This window comes from Hyperolius riggenbachi, chromosome 5 (genome assembly GCF_040937935.1).
Source record: "Hyperolius riggenbachi isolate aHypRig1 chromosome 5, aHypRig1.pri, whole genome shotgun sequence".
Classification (NCBI taxonomy): Eukaryota; Metazoa; Chordata; class Amphibia; order Anura; family Hyperoliidae; genus Hyperolius; species Hyperolius riggenbachi.
In genome coordinates, this window is record NC_090650.1 from 83,479,591 (window position 1) to 83,499,784 (window position 20,194).

A 20,194-nucleotide genomic window follows, 5' to 3' on the forward strand; every position below is an offset into this window, starting at 1 on the left:
GCACAGCTAGTGTTTGGCTATGCTCTGCAGGCAAGTAGTTCTAGTGCCCATAGCCTGGTCTAATATGCTGCAAATGCAGAACCAGCAGAACAAACCAACAGCACAAAGCAATAGGTAATGAACAGCAAAAGTAATTTATTGTTATACTATGCTCACAAGCAGTACTTCTGCTCATTAGTTGGTGTAATATGCTACAATTACAGTAGTTTTAGATGAAGTCCCCCTTCACAAACCAACAATGATCAATAGTAAGAGTAGTTTGAGGCTATACTGTGCAGACACTGCTCACTGTCTGGTCTAATATGCTGCAATTGCAAATATGATTAATCAAGCACTACAACACACACAAAAAGAAATTATGATGTACTGATCTAACTAGCTAGACCACTAGGCTATACATGTAGTAGCTGTCCCTCTTAACCACCCTGGCATTCTATTAAGATCGTCAGGGCGGCTGCGGGAGGCTGCATGAAAGCCCACTAGAGGGCACCCCTGAAGCGTAATTCCGATCGCCTCCAGCGATCAGAATAACAAGGAAGACTGCAATGAGCAGCCTTCCTTGTTTTGCTTGCCTCGTCGTCATGGCGACGAGCGGAGTGACGTCATGGACGTCAGCCGACGTCCTGACGTCAGCCGCCTCCGATCCAGCCCTTAGCGCTGGCCGGAACTATTTGTTCCGGCTGCGCTGGGCTCCGGCGGCTGGGGGGACACTCTTTCGCCGCTGCACGCGGCGGAGGCGATCAGGTAGCATACGCGGCTGGCAAAGTGCCGGCTGCGTGTGCTGCTTTTTATTTGAGGAAAATCGGCCCAGCAGGGCCTGAGCGGCAGCCTCCGGCGGTAATGGACGAGCTGAGCTCGTCCATACCGCCAGGATGGTTAAAGGACCAACAAATGTTTTAAAACATCCTCCGCCACCGCTGCTGCCATGCACTGTAACAACACTGTCTATGCGCTTGTTCAAAGTGCGTGTAGGGACATCTAGTGGTAAAAAAAAATACACACAAAAAGTAAAAATACACATTTTACACTTTGTACATTAGTAAAAATAAATTAGTACCTCCTTCCCCCTCCCCTGTCCCCCCATAGTTACCAAAATAAAACACTTCGCTTTCTTCGCTCACTATGCTTTTTTACTATGTATGGCATAAGGGTATATTACTGTTATTTATTTCTAAATAAAGGCTTGTAATTATTGATCCAGTACAAAAAACTCAAAACAGAACAAATATATCTTTATGTCAAAACCATACATTGTACTAGGGACATAATTTAAATGTTGTAATAACTGGAACAAATGGGCAAATAAAATGTGTGAGTTTTATTTACATTAGCATTGTTTATTTTAAAATTATAGGTGATGGAATTGGAGAAATTGTGTATTTTTTCATTCCCCCCCCCCCCCCCCCCCAAGTTTTCCATTTAAATTCAAAGAAAGTAAAGTATTTACTGAAAACAAATATCACCCAAAAAAAAAGCCTAATTTGTGGCAAAAACAACACCAAGGTATAGTACATTTTGGTGTGATAAGTAGTGATAAAGTTATTGGCGAATGAATGGGAGAGGAGCACTGACAGGTGAAAATCGCTCTGGTCTGTTAGGGTAAAAACCCTTGAGGTTGAAGTGGCTAATCTGATTGAATCAGTTAGTGGGATATTATTTATGCCCACCATAACAGGAAGTGACCTTTTTCAACCTCTGATTAGTTTTATTAGCTCTGATCCCAGCACAGCAGCGGAAAAACTAGTGCTGAGTCATTATACACAAAGCGAGGCACAGGTATGCCATTGTCATTGTTATAATGAACCCATGTTATTGTCTGTTTTTCTTCTATCTATTTCCACAAACATCAAACAAAACCTGCACTCTGGAAAATTCTTCTTTACCTTTTTGCATTGCTATAACCAGTCTCTGTCCACTCGCTAATATTTCCACTGGTCACTCCCCCGACGTTAGCATAACAATAAAAATAGCCGGTATTTATTGTGTAGCATCCTACAGAAATGGTTTGATAGAGGTTGGAAACTTTCGCTCCACCATTTACTGTTGGAATGTAATTGCTTTTCAATAAAATGCAGGACCAAATTGCTTCCTCTTAGCAATTTTTGTCAAAATGATACAATTAAAGCAATCTTCCAAATGTCACTAATTTTAGGATGTGCATTTTGTCTGTTCAGCGGCTGAGTCATGTATTGTTACAGAGCAGTCAGACACCAGTATCAAAGAAGTTACAAGACTTCAACCAGAAGGTTAATAGCACTACTTAGTCATTAAATAATACGAGATGTCTACATTTAGCCCTTTGAGCACAAGGCGAATGTCCTTGTAACAGATTTCATATGAAAATCAGCATTGTACAGTCTTAAGAAGTTATTATTATAACTCTGGACTGGGTTTACAAAAAAATATGTTTAAAGTGTACCCGAGACGACATGTGACGTGATGAGATAAACATGTGTATGCACAGTACTAAACATATTAATAACCAGGGTGTTTTACTTGTTTTATTTTGCTGCCTGAAAGATTTAATTTTTAAGGATGGAAGTGACAGCTTTTGTCTTGTCAGTAGCTTGTCAGGAATATAGTAAACATCACTGATAAACAAATTACAGCCATAAAAGTTTTCCTGGCAGAATACATTTTTCTACATATTTCTGAAACCAGAGGGAGAGAGAAAGGGTCAATATAGTTCTTGTATTTTCAATTAGGGATACTTAATAGACTTTCAATCTACTTTCTGAATGTTTAAATATAAAATAAAATCCTGGGATGTCTAAAAAAGTCATTTTTAGGAATAGGAGGATAATTATAACTGTTTATCTCATCAACTGTATAAGCAGACAGAGGCGCCAAAAGGATAAAATATTCCAAAATGTTTAAAATGAGAGGAGGCAGAGGTGGACTTACCTCCCCAAGCAGACACACACGAGTGTTGTGTATATTCAAAACAACAAAAAAGTATTTATATACTCCAGGAAGTGCAAGTGCAACACGTTTCGCTGGCATCTCCCACTTCATCAGGCAATAGAAACGGAGCCTAAAACTCAAATAGGTCTGGTGCAAAGCTCAGCGCCTCCTCAGTTTATTTTCACCTCGGGTTCACTTTAAAGGACACTTGAAGTGAGGGGTATATAGAGGCTGCCATATTTATATCCTTTTAAACAATACCAGTATCCTGCAAGCCCTGCAGATCTATTTAGCTGCAGTGGTGGCTGAATAACACCAGAAACAAGCATGCAGCAAATCCTAAGGAGAGTGTGTAGTCTTTTTATCAGATCATGCAGCTAATCCAGTCAGATCTGACAATAATGACAGAAACGCTTGATATGCTGCATGCTTGTTCAGGGTCTGTGGCTAAAAATATCAGAGGCAGAGGATCAGCAGGATAGCCAGGCAACTGGCAGTGCTTAAAGTGGACTTGAACTCTTGCACTGGGCAGTCCCTTATCTGTGACTAAGCACAATTTGTAATTTGATCCCTTAGCTGTGTAAGCTGACTGCCACGGCAGAGAGCTCATTTGTAAGTACAAGTAGACAAACTGCAGATTTATTGCAGGATTTGTATCAGCTATAACAAAGAAATGTTTTCCTTTAATGTTACAATGCTGTTGCTTATCTTTTAGAGCGGAGATGAAGTTCTGAGTTCAGGTCTCATTTAACGGAGAACTGTAATGAGAGGTACAGTAAATGTAGGCTGCCATATTTATTTCCTTTTAAGCAATACCAGTTGCCTGGCAGCCTTGCTGAACTATTTGGCTGCAGTAGTGTCTAAATCACACCAGAAACAAGCATGCAGCTAATCTTGTCAGATCTGATAATAATGTCAGACATATGATCTGCTGCATGCTTGTTCAGGGTATATGGCTGAAAGTATTAAAGGCAGAGGGTCAGCAGGATAGCCAGGTAACTGTTATTGCTTAAAAAGAAACAAATATGGCAGCCTCCATATACTTCTCACTACAGTTATCCTTTAAAAGGAAATAAATATGGCAGCATCTATATCCCTCTCATTACAGTTGTCCTTTAAAGAGACTCTGAAGCGAGAATAAATCTCGCTTCAGAGCTCATAAATAGCAGGGGCACGTGTGCCCCTGCTAAAACGCCGCTATCCCGCGGCTAAACGGGGGTCCCTTCACCCCCAACCCACCCCCCGCAAAAGTGTGTCGTAGAAAAAGTCGCTGGCTGTCTCTTCCTGGAGGCAGGGCTAACGGCTGAAGCCCTGCCTCCAGTCGCGTCTGTCAGCGGCGCATCGCCGCCTCTCCCCCGCCCCTCTCAGTGAAGGAAGACTGAGAGGGGCGGGGGAGAGGCGGAGATACGCGCTGACAGACGCGCGTGGGGCAGGGCTGCGGCGGTTAGCCCTGCCCCAACCAGGAAGCGCTCCCCCGGTGTATCGAGGGGGATTTGGGGGTGAAGGGACCCCCGTTAAGCCGCGCTATAGCGGCGTTTTAGCAGGGGCACACATGCCCCTGCTATTTATGAGGTCTGAAGCGAGATTTATTCTCGCTTCAGACTCTCTTTAACCTTCCCAGCGTTCAATTTCCCCAGGATTTCTGTGCAAACAGTGATAACATTTATTTTTAAAACTTTTTTTTCCTGTAACTTGCCAAAATGTGTCAAGCAATGGTCTAGTATACAGTGCAGGAGAGTATTGATGTGTATGCATGTTTATACTGTTCACAGCATGTTTTTTTGAACGGACATTTCTGTCCATACCGCTAGGGAGGTTAAGGCTTCTTGCACACCAAGACGTTGCATTAGGTGGCACGTTAAGGTCGCATAACGTGCACCTAACACAACGTATGGTGCTGCAAGAGCCGACGGTAGAGTGAGCCGCGTTAGGCGGCTCGAGTCCTATAATGTCTCCCAGAGTGGCGCTGATTGGCCAGCGGGACCACGTGATGCGGAGCGAGACACTCCGCATCACGTGGTCCCGCTGGCCAATCAGCGCCCGCCAGTGCAGTGAATATTAAGTAGCCATGTGCGCGGCTACTGTAGCTGGCTCTCCCCGCCTCCTCTCCGCCCCCCACTGCGCATGTGCAAACAGTCTAACGCGGCTATAGCCGCTCCAACGCCGTAGCATGCTGCACTTTGCACAGAACGTGCAGCGTTACATGTAACGCAACGTGGGCTTTGTGAACAGCCCACTTGTGTTACATTGCTGTGCGTTGGGGGAGCGTTACAGGCGCACTAACGTGCGCCTGTAACGTCTTGGTGTGTAAGCAGCCTAAAGGACACCCAAGGCGAAAATAAACTAATTAAGTAAACGATTGTATTTATCTTCCTTCTCCTAAAAATGACTTTTTAAGATATTCCACAGTTTTATTTTATGTTGAAATCGACTTTTTAAGTTTTAACTGTTCTATTGTTTTTGCTCAATGACACATTCATTGAAGTATGCCAGAGCTAAAATCTTTGAACTGTTGACACTTTTTATCTCTTTCCTGCTCTCAGAAGCCATTTTCTGCTAAAGTGTTTTATAGTTTTATAGTTGGAATTTCTTATCAGTGAGGGTCACACTGTAGTCACTTCCTGTCTGAGTCAGGACTAAGTCAGCCACTTACGTACCTGATATTTAACTCTTTCAGGCAGAGAAAGAAAAAAAGGAGCACAGCATAGTCATTTGTGTGCTAGGCACTGTACATACCCATGTCTATCTCATCATGTCTCATGTCACCTCGGGTATCCTTTAAGGCTATATAGTATATTTAGTCTTACTAGGGGGTGTTGTAAAGTTGTAATTATCACTGGGAAGATATTATGGTATATTGATAAAATGTTGTCAGTATCATCATTGGTCCCTCAGTGCATAATGTTTAGAAAATTGGCTCATTGTATTCTGTATTTCTTTAACAGATTGTGCCAGAAGTAACTGAAGATGGCCATTAAGGATACAATTCCCCAGCAATTGATCTTTTCCGATTGCCCCAGTAATCAAATGGAAAGTATCGGTCATTCCCATTAACGTCCAAATTCCTGCTAACCAATTTTATCAGACTAATGGATTCGATCAGTTTTTCCAATTGATCCCATCGGTCTGATTGGATTGGTTAGTGGGAATTTGGCCGTTAATGGGCATTAACATTTCTGTTTGATTATCACAGCGATTAGAAGCGATCGATTGACCGTATCGTTAATGGCCACCTTAAAGTGAACCTCCAGACTAAAAATCTACTCAGTCAGCAGCACTGAAAAGGCTTGGTGTTTCTTTAACAGTTTCACAGCATCAGAACTTTGTTTTTTTTACCCAAGTCTCATTTTTAGCTGCACAGAAGAAAACTGCCCGGGCATTTTTCCCCTGATGCTGTGCAAAGCATGATGGGATTTATGGTGTTGTTGTTCTCCTTCTGCTGTTTTGGTGCAAATTTGTTTTTATTTTGAATTTGGGATTTGAAGCCTAGTGCGCAAAGCCAGCTGGGAGGGGTGATCAGGACACAGGACAGTTGTAACTGTGTCTCATGCTCCCTGTCACCTCCTTTCAACCAAAAAGATGGTTGCCCCCGTGAAAAAGATGGCAGCCCCCATAAAATCACAAACATTTGCCTGTTCTTTTAAAACAGGGTGGGTAAGCAATTAGATTACCTATCTATTCTAATTAACGTAACTAATGTAACTTAATGACAGTATGTTTGTTTAGGCTGAAGTGTGGATTGTGAAGACTGAGGCTACTAGTAGTGATGGAGTTCCAGGGTCGGGCTCTTCCTTTAAGCGAGGTGCTCATTTAAATGGGATGTGAAACACAGCCGCTCCAAACCACCTCAGCAGAATGTGATGAGATTTCACAGCATTTCTGTAATGGTTGCAAGTAATGATATTTTGAATCATCTCTCATGTCTGGAAATTATGGCTGGACAGACTGAAATGTAAAGGTCATTTTTAATTACACAAAAAAAAAAATTAAAGAAAATTTGAACTAAAAAAAGAAAATTGCTCACTTACTTACCTGGGGCTTCTTCCAGCCCCTGAAGCCTTCCTAGTCCCTTGCCGCCATCGGGCACTGCTCAGTTCCTTAGGGGTCACCCTCCAAACATTCGAAGTGCGGCCTCGTGCCATGTGCCTTCTCCAATGCGCTACCATGGCCCGGAGCATTCTACGCTCTACTGCGCATGCACCAAACACTCCCGGCCAGTAGAGAGCGATCCAGGAGGTGCAGTCACCAGCGACGGAAGGGGACACTGCGAGAACCGAGCAGTGCCAAATAACAGCGAGGGACCAGGAAGACTTCAGGGGGCTGGAAGAAGCCCCAGGTAAGTAACCTGGCTATTTTATTTTTTTGTTAACATAACATTTGAGTTTAAAAATGGCTTTTGTAGCGCTGAGATAGAGTCGCATGTAATTTGGGCATAAGAAGAAGCCGAAAGACGTCTCTTTCTGCAATAGGTAATCACGGGGACTATAACAAATGTAATCCCCTACTGATGACCTATTTTTTCTCCTTTGACCATGTAATTCAGGGTCTGGCTCGTGTCGGCACCTGAATTATAGCAATTTTTATCATAATTTGGACTGAGCCGCTATAGCCGTAATTAAGATTACGGCCTATGACAGCTCGGTGCTGAGTGGGCGCCGAAATGACCTTTCCCGTGATATAGGTTTTCAATCACTGTTTTGCTTACATTTAAAGAGGAACTTTAATGAAAAAATAGTACGGGGGGGGGGGGGGGGGGGGAAATAAATCAATAATTTGCAAAGAGAGACGTTAAGAAATAGAAGAGAAATCAAGAAATGATTGATATTCACCATTTAATTTGTTCGTGTTGTTCGATCCACAATGAGCCTGCAGGTAATCATCTTTACTACTGGCAAACAAGAAAAAAACTAGACAGCACCAACTGATAGTATCTATAACCACATCCCCTAACAATGCGATAGGCTAAAAGGTTTTTTTTTAATAGATATACCTAGAGTTGAGCGGAAATTTTCGTAATTTCGCATTACTAAAATTACGCATGCGAAATTTGCGATTACGATGCGAAATTACAGTAGCGTAATTGCCATTAAAATCGTAATTGAAAATACCGTAAGCGTAATTTTCAACGCGTAATTTCGCGTTTCGTTCATGCCGTAATTTCGCATTAAACGCTACCGTAATTTCGCGTTAAACCGTAATGCTCCGTATAATATAAAAAAGCCGCCGACTTTAAGGGTTAATAGCAAAGCCCCCTTAAATGCTAAGAGCCTCAAATTTGGAGAATATATTAAGGAGATCAGGAGGAATAAGAGGAAAATTTTTTTTTTCAAAAAGACCTTATAGTTTTTGAGAAAATCGATGTTAAAGTTTCAAAGGAAAAATGTAAACATTTAAAAACCCGCCGACTTTAACGGTTAATAGCAAAGCCGGCTTAAAGTTTAGGAACACCAAATTCCCAGGGTATATTAAGGGGAACAGTGGGAATAAGAGGAAAAAAATTTTTTCAAAAAGACCTTATAGTTTTTGAGAAAATCGATTTTTAAGTTTCAAGGGCGAAAATGTCTTTTAAATGCAGAAAATGTCAGTTTTTTTTGCACAGGTAACAATAGTGTATTATTTTCATAGATTCCCCCAAGTGGGAAGAGTTTTACTTACTTCGTTCTGAGTGTGGGAAATATTAAAAAAAAACAACGTGGGGTCCCCCCTCCCAGACCTCTTTAACCCCTTGTCCCCCATGCAGGCTGGGATAGCCAGAATGCGGAGCACCGGCCGTGTGGGGCTCCGCACCCTGACTATACCAGCCCGCATGGTCCATGGATTGGGGGGTCTCGGAAGGGGAGGGGCAGCCAAGCTTTCCCCTCCCCCTCCGAGCCCTTGTCCAATCCAAGGACAAGGGGCTCTTCTCCACCTCCGATGGGCGGTGGAGGTGGAGGCCGCGATTTCCTGGGGGGGGGGGAGGTTCATGGTGGAATCTGGGAGTCCCCTTTAAAAAGGGGTCCCCCAGATGCCCACCCCCCCTCCCAGGAGAAATGAGCATAGAGGTACTTGTACCCCTTACCCATTTCCTTTAAGAGTTAAAAGTAAATAAACACACAAACACTTAGAAAAAGTATTTTAATTGAACAAAAAACATAACCACGAAAAAAGTCCTTTAATATTCTTAATTAACCATTAATACTTACCTGTCCCTTTAAATAAATGATCCCTCGAAATAGCCTCGGAAATGTTCTATCAGTTACAATGTAACAAAGTTATTACAATGTAACAACTTTGTTACATTGTAACTACGCCGCACCCGACGTCACTCGCCGCCGCAAACGTCTGCGCTGCACACATTCCCGACAGAGCTCTGAGCTATATAGCTCAGAGCTCTGAGAAGCATCTTTGTATTTTGGCTCCAAGGAGCCCCATTGGTCCTTAGCAGACCAATGGGGTTCCTTCAAATCAAAAGGAACCCCATTGGTCTGCTAAGGACCAATGGGGCTCCTTGGAGCCCAAATACAAAGATGTTTCTCAGAGCTCTGAGCTATATAGCTCAGAGCTCTGTCGGGTCCGTGCAGGACGCTAAGTCCCCGCAGCTCCCGCTGTCCACCCCGCCCACATCTGTCACCCACATGTCACCCACATGTGAGTGACATGTGGGTGACATGTGGGAGAGGCGGGGAGGGCAGCGGAGCCGGCGGGGACTTAGCGTCCTGCACGGACCCGACAGAGCTCTGAGCTATATAGCTCAGAGCTCTGAGAAGCATCTTTGTATTTGGGCTCCAAGGAGCCCCATTGGTCCTTAGCAGACCAATGGGGTTCCTTTTGATTTGAAGGAACCCCATTGGTCTGCTAAGGACCAATGGGGCTCCTTGGAGCCAAAATACAAAGATGCTTCTCAGAGCTCTGAGCTATATAGCTCAGAGCTCTGTCGGGAATGTGTGCAGCGCAGACGCGTATGCGGCGGCGGCGAGTGACGTCGGGTGCGGCGTAGTTACAATGTAACAAAGTTGTTACATTGTAATAACTTTGTTACATTGTAACTGATAGAACATTTCCGAGGCTATTTCGAGGGATCATTTATTTAAAGGGACAGGTAAGTATTAATGGTTAATTAAGAATATTAAAGGACTTTTTTCGTGGTTATGTTTTTTGTTCAATTAAAATACTTTTTCTAAGTGTTTGTGTGTTTATTTACTTTTAACTCTTAAAGGAAATGGGTAAGGGGTACAAGTACCTCTATACTCATTTCTCCTGGGAGGGGGGGTGGGCATCTGGGGGACCCCTTTTTAAAGGGGACTCCCAGATTCCACCATGAACCTCCCCCCCAGGAAATCGCGGCCTCCACCTCCACCGCCCATCGGAGGTGGAGAAGAGCCCCTTGTCCTTGGATTGGACAAGGGCTCGGAGGGGGAGGGGAAAGCTTGGCTGCCCCTCCCCTTCCGAGACCCCCCAATCCATGGACCATGCGGGCTGGTATAGTCAGGGTGCGGAGCCCCACGCGGCCGGTGCTCCGCATTCTGGCTATCCCAGCCTGCATGGGGGACAAGGGGTTAAAGAGGTCTGGGAGGGGGGACCCCACGTCGTTTTTTTTTAATATTTCCCACACTCAGAACGAAGTAAGTAAAACTCTTCCCACTTGGGGGAATCTATGAAAATAATACACTATTGTTACCTGTGCAAAAAAAACTGACATTTTCTGCATTTAAAAGACATTTTCGCCCTTAAAACTTAAAAATCGATTTTCTCAAAAACTATAAGGTCTTTTTGAAAAAAAAAATTTCCTCTTATTCCCACTGTTCCCCTTAATATACCCTGGGAATTTGGTGTTCCTAAACTTTAAGCAGGCTTTGCTATTAACCGTTAAAGTCGGCGGGTTTTTAAATGTTTACATTTTTCCTTTGAAACTTTAACATCGATTTTCTCAAAAACTATAAGGTCTTTTCCTCTTATTCCTCCTGATCTCCTTAATATATTCTCCAAATTTGAGGCTCTTAGCCTTTAAGGGGGCTTTGCTATTAACCCTTAAAGTCGGCGGCTACCTAACATTGATACATGCGTCAACTTTTCCGCTTCGGGAGCATGACCATACGCATTAATTTCGTAATAGCCGTTGCAATGCGAAAATTACGTGAAAATTACGCTTACGCGAAATTTCGCGAAATCCTTCTTCATTACGATTATGTACTTACGGCCATAAACGTAATTACACTAATTACGCGAAATTTCGCGAAATCGTAATTACTCCATTACGCTCATCTCTAGATATACATATGCACAGAGGGAGATACTGGCTGCTTGGCAGTTTGAAACAGCCGTTATTTCTCACAAAGCAATGAGGTTCACAGAAAGGAAACTGTCATGACAATGGTCGAGAGGTTTCACCACTATATCAGCCACACAGACTTCCCCATTGATCTATTCGAGAAAAGGTGAAGATTTCTCATAGGAAAGAGGGTATCAGCTACTGATTTGGATTAAGTTCAATTCTAGGTTAAAGTTCCTCTTTAAAGTGGATCCGAGATAAACTTTTACTCATTGCATAATTGTGTTCCTTTCATATAGTTTATAGGGCACTCTTCAAGACAAATACTTTTTTGTTTTGTTTTAATACTCTAATTCCCTATAAACGAAACAAGCCTCCCCCACAGCTCCTATTGTGCCTTGGCACTGTAGCAAGGGCTTATGGGAGCTCAGTCTGGGCAGGAGGAGGTTACTAGCCATTGATTTCAGAGGTAGAGGGGAGGCGGAGAGGGGACTGAATTTACACACAGGCAAGCTGATAGCATCACCAGCCCTCAGCCTGTGACAATGTGACAAACAGAACATGGCTGCCCTCATTGTATCACAGGAATAAATAATCATAAACTTTTGAAGCTGTTTGCAGGTAGATTTGCTGTGTAAACTATCTAAACTTTAGATAAGACATATAGACAAGTTACTTGTTATAGTGAGTTTTTCATCTCGGATCCGCTTTAAGCCTATCGTGAGGAGTGCTCAAAGCAATGACCAACAATTTTGCTGTTATGTACGGATATTTCTATACACCTAAGCTTTCCAAAACTCCCCTGAACCACTGTGGGGAACATTGGTCGTGAAGAAACAAAAATGCAGCCATACCGTGTTGTCCAATATGCCTTGTGGGGGACAAATCAGAATTTTTCTAATTAACTGTAAGTTAATTTGTGCTCTACATGCAACTCAGTTCTTCTTTGTTTCACCAGTCAAAATACTTGAAAAATAAGTGTACAGCCTGGGGTTAGTGATGGGGGAGTATTCGTCAGCATATAAGCTTACACCAGTGTAGCGGGGGAAGCCTCATTCATTGACGTATAAGCCACCAACGTACTCGGGCTTTTCACTGGAGTGTCCAGCCGGCTTATCAATGGGGGTTTGTTCAGTTGGAAGCAATAAGCGTTTAAATTGATCGCTGGCCTTCTAGAGTACAGTAGAACCATCTGTATTTACCAGATGCCAAATGGAGTTAATCTGTGAAAAGAGGCAAAGGAAAAAGAACACCCAAGTGGTAAGCTTAGCTTTCAAACCACATACAATGCCTCTCACCAGCTGCGACTGGCACCTCTGTTGGTTTTATAATGAACTCTCATTATTTTTATTGTATAATAAAAGTCCACTGTTTTGAAGCAAAAGTTCACTTTTGTTCTAAAATTACCATAAACATAGTTCTGTGCTAGACAGGGATGCTGACGGTTTTTCTGAACTCAGCAATCCTATAGATGCAACATCATATATCATTAAAGGATACCCGAAGTGACATGTGACATGATGAGATAGACATGTGTATGTACAGTGCCTAGCACACTAATAACTATGCTGTGTTCCTTTTTTTCTTTCTCTGTCTGAAAGAGTTAAATATCAGGTATGTAAGTGGCTGACTCAGTCCTGACTCAGACAGGAAGTGACTACAGTGTGACCCTCACTGATAAGAAATTCCAACTATAAAACACTTTCCTAGCAAAAAAAAATGGCTTCTGAGAGAAAGAAAGAAAGAAAGAAAGAAAGAAAGAAAGAAAGAAAGAAAGAAAGAAAGAAAGAAAGAAAGAAAGAAAGAAAGAAAGAAAGAGATAAAAAAGGGGAATTTCTTATCAGTGAGGGTCAAACTGTAGTCACTTCCTGTCTGAGTCAGGACTGAGTCAGCCACTTACATACCAGATATTTAACTTTTTCAGGCAGAGAAAGAAAAAAAAGAAACACATCATAGTTATTTGTGTGCTAGGCACTGTACATACACATGTCTATCTCATCCTGTCACATGTCACTTCGGGTATCCTTTAAGGGGAAGTGAAGTATATTGGGCAGCACGGTGGAGTAGTGGTTAGCACTCTCGCCTTGCAGTGCTGGGTTCCTAGTTTGAATCCCCGCCAGGGCACTATCTGCACGAAGTACGTATGTTCTCCCTTCAGGTACTCTGGTTTCCTCCCACATCCCAAAAGCATACAGATAAGTAAATTGGCCCTAGATATATACACTACATGATACATACATAGACATATGACTATGGTAGGGATTAGATTGTGAGTCCCTCGGAGGGACAGTTAGGGGACAAGACAAAATACTCTGTACAGCGCTGCTGAAGATGTCCGCGTCTATAATAAAAATATATCCCTGTGCACATACAAACCAGTAAGGTATGGGTTAATACAATGTACACTTTACCTATAAAGACATCAATACATTCTGGGTAGGAACACACTTGGCAGGATCGCATATGCGTTTTCCACTATGTGCTATGGAAAACGCATATGTGATTCTGCCTAGTGCGTTCCTACCCTAACAGACAACTACACCAATGTCATTAACAAAGTCATCTGGCAAAACTTCTACATATATCTATATGGTGGTTAGTCCACAAGTCCTTATTAGGATTGTGTCTTTAGACCAGTGCGCTGGAGTTTTCAGGCAAAGGTAAACCTCCAGTAGATTTGTAGACAGGTTGTTGAACTCACCAACTAGTGGACCACTATGACAATGGTCAGGGTCACAGACAGGCTATGGGGCATTTAATGGGCTTACCTCGCCTTTCGATCACTTTAGTGCCCTAGGATACACCTCTTCTTTTCAAATGCTTATTTGACAGGACAATACCTCATTGCGCAACTTTGTAAAAACAATCTAAAACTTTATTCACATATTGCACTCACGTTCTCCTTCAAGTACATCAAGAATCAAATTTTTACAGCGGGCTCTCCCCCGCGCGGTCTTTCCCCGCACAGCTTCCCACAAGAGTGCTGATTGTAGTATCGCCGTCAGAGACTCCGCCTGACTAGTGTGAGAGTCTCTGCAGCAGACGGGAAGCTATTAATTTCAAGATAATTAAATGCCCTGTAGGCTGTCTCTGACCATTGTCATAGTGGTCCACCTGAATTGGTGAGTTCACTGAAGGGTGTTGGTGGTGGTGTTGTATTGGCATTCTGAGCGCTAATTAGGTGAAACAACCTATCTACAACTAACAAGTCGCCTGATCATATTGATCACATACGTTTCCATGGAACTGGCATATGAAAAATTGTTATGAAATAAATGGATAATCTCTAGTTAATTAGCTTCATGATAAGTTTCTTTAAAACCACTAAAAATATACAGCAGATATAATTTAGTAAGAGGATTTAGTACAAAATTAAAACTAAAATGATCTCTTTTATTCACTTACCTACTAATAACATTACAAAAAGTTGTAAAGTTCAATTTCTCCATTTAAAAGTTTATTCGGTTTTCAAAGTTACTGACCTTTTCTTAGCTCACTGCTTTTTATCTTCCATTAAATGTGTCATTTAATCCCTTTCTGACATGCATTACTTGCTCTACAGATAATTTGCTTAATTATTACTTGGACACTTTAGCAGTGACCTGGCTAAACTCTCAGATGCTTCTTATAAAGTTATGTTTAGAGATGAATAAAGATGGATAAATTTGCTCTGGAAAAATGTCACCTGATCCTGTCCGGCTTTACTCTTCTCAGTGTTCCCTGATCTAACAGGATTGTCTTTCTCTCACACAAAAAATGTAAAGGATGTCCCATAAATAAAAGGAGGATGCCTGCCACCAACCACTGACATGTACGAGCTGGAGGACCGGTTCTCTTCGAGGGGTCATTGAACAGCTCTAAAATTCTGCTAGGTCACATGGAAATTGGGAGCAGAATTCAAGAGGATGTTGAGAGTATTGGCAGTATCAACTGAATTACCTAGCCTGCAGTATAGTAAAATAACCGCAAGAGTCACTGTCTGTCCTATGAGGCAATGATCTCTATGGTATTGTGATTTCCTGTATTTAATCCCTGTTCCTCTCTGTTCTAAGTAAGCGGCATTACCAGATGGTGGTGTCCGATTTCTCTGCAGGTTTTCTTCAGTAAAGAGTTCTAACTTGTTATGCTGGGTGCCTACCTGCGTGTACAGACCACTCTGCTCCATCAGGGAGAGGGGGCCTCAAAGGTTAAAATTCTATACCGGGGCTAAAAAGTCTGTAGTAATACCACTGCCTCCAAATAATCACTGACCATGGGATTTTTTGTTTTATCGGCAAAAGCACTTGTTAAAGGGACCCTCAAGTAACATCATGGTAAGGTAAACCTGTATATGTACAGTCCTAATCCTACTAAGAACTAGCCTGTGTTACGTTTTACATTTTATTTCTCATGGTGGGGATTAAGAGTAAAGGGTGGTTGTCTGTAATTGGGCCATAGTGTATCTCCCATAACTGATAACTAATTTAGGTTCATAAACTCTTTTGTGGTTTAAAAAAAACACAACCAAGTGCAGGGAACAGCAAACAAATTCATATATCAAAAAGATCAGCAGCACACCTTATTCAAATCAAGCAGCAAGGAGAATGTAATAGGAAAAAAACCCAATCCTAGTCAGAGATCATCACTGAAAAAACACGTATGGAACTCCTGCGAGTCAAATCCTACTATCTTTAATTGTACATAAAAATAAACAATAAAATAAATAAATACTATAAAAATACTTCCATGGAAATAACACAAGGCAATTTAATTAGTTCAACATTTGTCTGTATGTGAGCTGAATAAACATAAAAAAAAAACATGTCTTTAATCATCTGAGACAGTCAACGCTTTAAAATCAGATTGGTAATCTTTAAAATCGAATTAAAACCATGGGATTCCAGGAAAGCCCTATATGAAGGATTAGGATTATAGACACAATTTTTGTATATTATTAATATAGTTATTTTCACTATAGTTTGTCTATTTAGTTTAGATCACCGTCAGTCAAAATAATCTTTTCCGATTTGTTATAGTCAGAAATCTACAGTGTATGCCGGTCTCCCCTTTAATGACCTGTCAGGACATAGTGCTCTTGGCCAAAGCCTTTTGTTCCTGTGAGTTCTCCACTACATGTACATAGCTATGCTGTAGACCACCCATTGTTACATTATATACCCAGTTATGACCCTAGTGTTCATACTAGGAACTCCATGTAGAGATTAAAAACAAAAAACAAAAAAAAACACCTGGGACTGAGATTGGAATCCTCTGTCAAAACTTCCCAGATAGTGGTCTATAACCATGGTAACCCACAATCTCAGAGCACTCTTTCATTTATCATCATTTGTTTTTCCATACTAAAAGAAATACACTACATGGGGCTTCCTGATCACTTTTTTAAGGAAACATTTTGTTGCAAACACCACTAGTATGGAAGGTATACAGGCCACACGAAAGAAACATTTATTTACCAACAGTGAAGAATAAGGATGAGTGAGCTCAGTTTGGTGAGACTGCACCCACTCGTGTCTGAGAAGGGGGCTGCGGTAGACTTAACTTGCCTGGATGTTCGACTTTTGCCTTTGTGCTCTGCGTCTATACTCCCGATACTTCCTGTTTCACAGCTGACACTTCTGTGAAATAGAAAGTATCAGGAAGATGCAGTGCAGCATGGAATGCCGCAGTAAAAGGCGAACATCCGGGTAAGTTAACTCTCACTGCCGCAACCCTCTTCTCAGACATGAGGGGGAACAACTTTGCATCTCACAAAACTGCTCGATCATCCTTACTGATGATCATCAGAATATCATTAGTAATTACATGTAACTTGAGATTATATAGAATTTTTTTTATCAAACTTTTACTGATTCAAAAAGTCAAACTGCTAGAAACATGACTTGTGTTGCATAAAAAGAAAATGAAAAGATATTTTCATAATATAAATAAACAAGAAACTATATCTAGCTCAACTATATCTCAACTATATCTAGCTCATATATATAGCTCATACAGTCATATTACATATTACAAAACCATCATGAACATTGCTTGATAAACAAAGAAGTATTAATAGGCCAACGGATAAATGAATAAGCTATAGTTGTATCCTTAAAGAGACTCTGAAGCGAGAATAAATCTCGCTTCAGAGCTCATAAATAGCAGGGGCACGTGTGCCCCTGCTAAAACGCCGCTATCCCGCGGCTAAACGGGGGTCCCTTCACCCCCAATCCACCCCCCGCAAAAGTGTGTCGTGAAAAAGTCGCTGGCTGTCTCTTCCTGGAGGCAGGGCTAACGGCTGCAGCCCTGCCTCCAGTCGCGTCTGTCAGCGACGCATCGCCGCCTCTCCCCCGCCCCTCTCAGTGAAGGAAGACTGAGAGGGGCGGGGGAGAGGCGGAGATACGCGCTGACAGACGCGCGTGGGGCAGGGCTGCGGCGGTTAGCCCTGCCCCAACCAGGAAGCGCTCCCCCGGTGTATCGAGGGGGATTTGGGGGTGAAGGGACCCCCGTTAAGCCGCGCTATAGCGGCGTTTTAGCAGGGGCACACATGCCCCTGCTATTTATGAGGTCTGAAGCGAGATTTATTCTCGCTTCAGACTCTCTTTAAATGTCCTATATGCACTCATTTCTACTTGTTATTCCAAAAATGATAGGGGACACCTAAATAGTATCCCCCCACTTAGGAATAAACAACAATAATCTTATTGGGCAGTTGGCCCTTTAGGGCCCCAATAAACTAAACTGTAACTTATATATAGCGTGCATCAAGAATCTTTTTGATAACTTGTTTGACAGACTCAGTCAGTAAACATAAGAGAAAACCTCTAGTTGTGGTTAACAAGAATAACATTTAACATAACCTAACATCACCTTTATTTCATTGGTCCAAGTGTTAATCTTTTAAATTCTAGTTCTTTAGGTCAAAAACAAATAATAGACTTGTTATATAGTAGAATTTTTGTACGTTTAAAAATAAAAACATATTGAAGTCTAAAAGATTAGCTGAGAGTGGATTTTTATCTTCTCAAGAGACTTTCCATTTCAAATCATTAGTCTGTTCCTTATGCTGGATACACACCATGCGTTTCCGCGTCGAATGCGTCCGTCGATACGCGTCAATTCGATTATTTCCGAGAATTTCCGAACGCATTTCGATGATTTTTAGGTCGATTGCCATGTAAAGTATGGCAAATCGACCTAACGATCCATCGAAGCTTGAATCGGACATGTCGGAAATAAACGAACCGATGCGTATCGACGGACGCATCGAACGCAGAAACGCATGGTGTGTATCCAGCATTAGTCATGGACCATGCTGATAAGAAGAAAGATTTTGGCAAAAAAGTATCACAGCTATATTAACTAAAACAAACACCAAAAGCCTTTTCTCTGCTGCATCAAATCAGGACTAATAAGGTAAAGGAAATAAAACTGTTCAGTATAATGTAAAGTCCATCTAGCTCCATCTCAACTTATAAGCATGAGCCTGTATCTAGAAGACAACTGGTTTAAAAAGACTGATGTCAAACCTAACAACTTCATTAGACATTTCTTAGTTTAGACCATGTCTACAAAAGTAAAAAGTGTGCTTTAAAGTGGCATTATACTCATATTTCATCTATAGTCTACAGCATTTAACACAGAATAAAATTAAAAGCTAAAACCATCTGATTGGTTTTCAAGGGTTAAAATTCTGTCTTTCCACTTAATTAACTGATAACTGATAACCCTGCCTTTGTAAACCAGAATTATCAGATTGTGCTGGCAATGTATACAATGTGTAAACAAGGCAGAAAAGTTTCTTCTGTACCCAGGAAGGCTAGCAGAGAACATTCTCTCCTTTAATTGCTCACTAATTACTTCATTATTAGTATATCTTGCAATTTATCCTGTAGCCGGCAATGATATCAGTTACCCTCAGTGAGATGCATATATGCGTTCAAAACACATCAAAGCAGTCTCACAGTATTTCATGTTCATTTTTTTTGTGTGTTTAATGTTTTACTCTTTGCCACATGTCCGAATAAGAAGGCACCCCTTAAAAATCCACAAATGCATTTATCATGTGTTAATGGCCAAAGACTTGCAAATCATTATTTAGGCCCGGTGACCACAGCCATGAGATTGCAGATCACTGACAAATGTATAGAGCTATTGTCCAGCTAAACCCAGCTGCCTTAAATCTGTGAGCTTTTAAAAGTACAAAATATGAGCCATAGCCTCAGTGGAGCAGAGAAGTATGAAATATAAATGAAATTCATGTGACTTACCACTAGATTTCCTATGACCATAACCAGCATAAATACAAGGATGCACAAAGGTTGACCGCTAACTTCCATACAGTCCCACATGGTCTCGATCCATTCTCCACACAAAACCCGGAACACGATGAGGAAGGAGTGGAAGAAGTCATTCATGTGCCATCGGGGTAATTTACAATCTTCGTTGATCTTACATACGCAATCCAGGTAGTTCCGTCCAAAAAGCTGCACTCCCACAACCGCAAAAATAAAGACAATGATTGCCAATACAAGGGTAAGGTTTCCAAGGGCTCCAACAGAGTTCCCGATGATTTTGATGAGGGTATTCAATGTGGGCCAGGACTTTGCCAGTTTGAAAACCCGAAGCTGTTAAAAAGATAAATGTTACCTTTAGGAGCATGTAAACTATTGACACATATTCTAGAGCATTGACTCCTAAAACTAACAAAAGCCCTCTGACCTGAACACCTCTTTCATCCTATCCTTAAAGAGAAATCATAACCAAAAATTGAACTTTACCCCAATCAGTAGCTGATACTCCCTTTTACAGGAGAAATATTTTCCTTTTCAGGAATCATCAGGGGGCTCTGTATGGCTGATATTGTGATGAAGCCCCTCCTACAGGAGACTGTCAGGATCATTTTCCTGGCAGTTTCCTGTCTGTGAACCTCGTTGCATTGTGGGAAATAGCTGTTTACAGCTGTTTCCAACTGCCAAAAAAAGCAAGTAGCATCTCCTTCCACTGACATCACCTGCCAGCATTAAAAATGTCACCATGTGATAAATGTCAGAATGTAGACCA

The 20,194-nt window shown here is 41.7% G+C and overlaps 1 protein-coding gene across 1 annotated transcript in view; it reads right to left on the minus strand.

The window, feature by feature from the left end:
- The window catches only part of LOC137518281 (sodium channel protein type 5 subunit alpha-like), a 455,983-nt gene that overhangs the window by 209,453 nt on the left and 226,336 nt on the right, over positions 1 to 20,194 (minus strand). Inside the window, exon 15 of the mRNA XM_068235926.1 lies at positions 19,402 to 19,758. Coding sequence (XP_068092027.1) covers positions 19,402 to 19,758 — 357 coding nt within the window. The remainder of the gene's footprint in view (positions 1 to 19,401; positions 19,759 to 20,194) is intronic.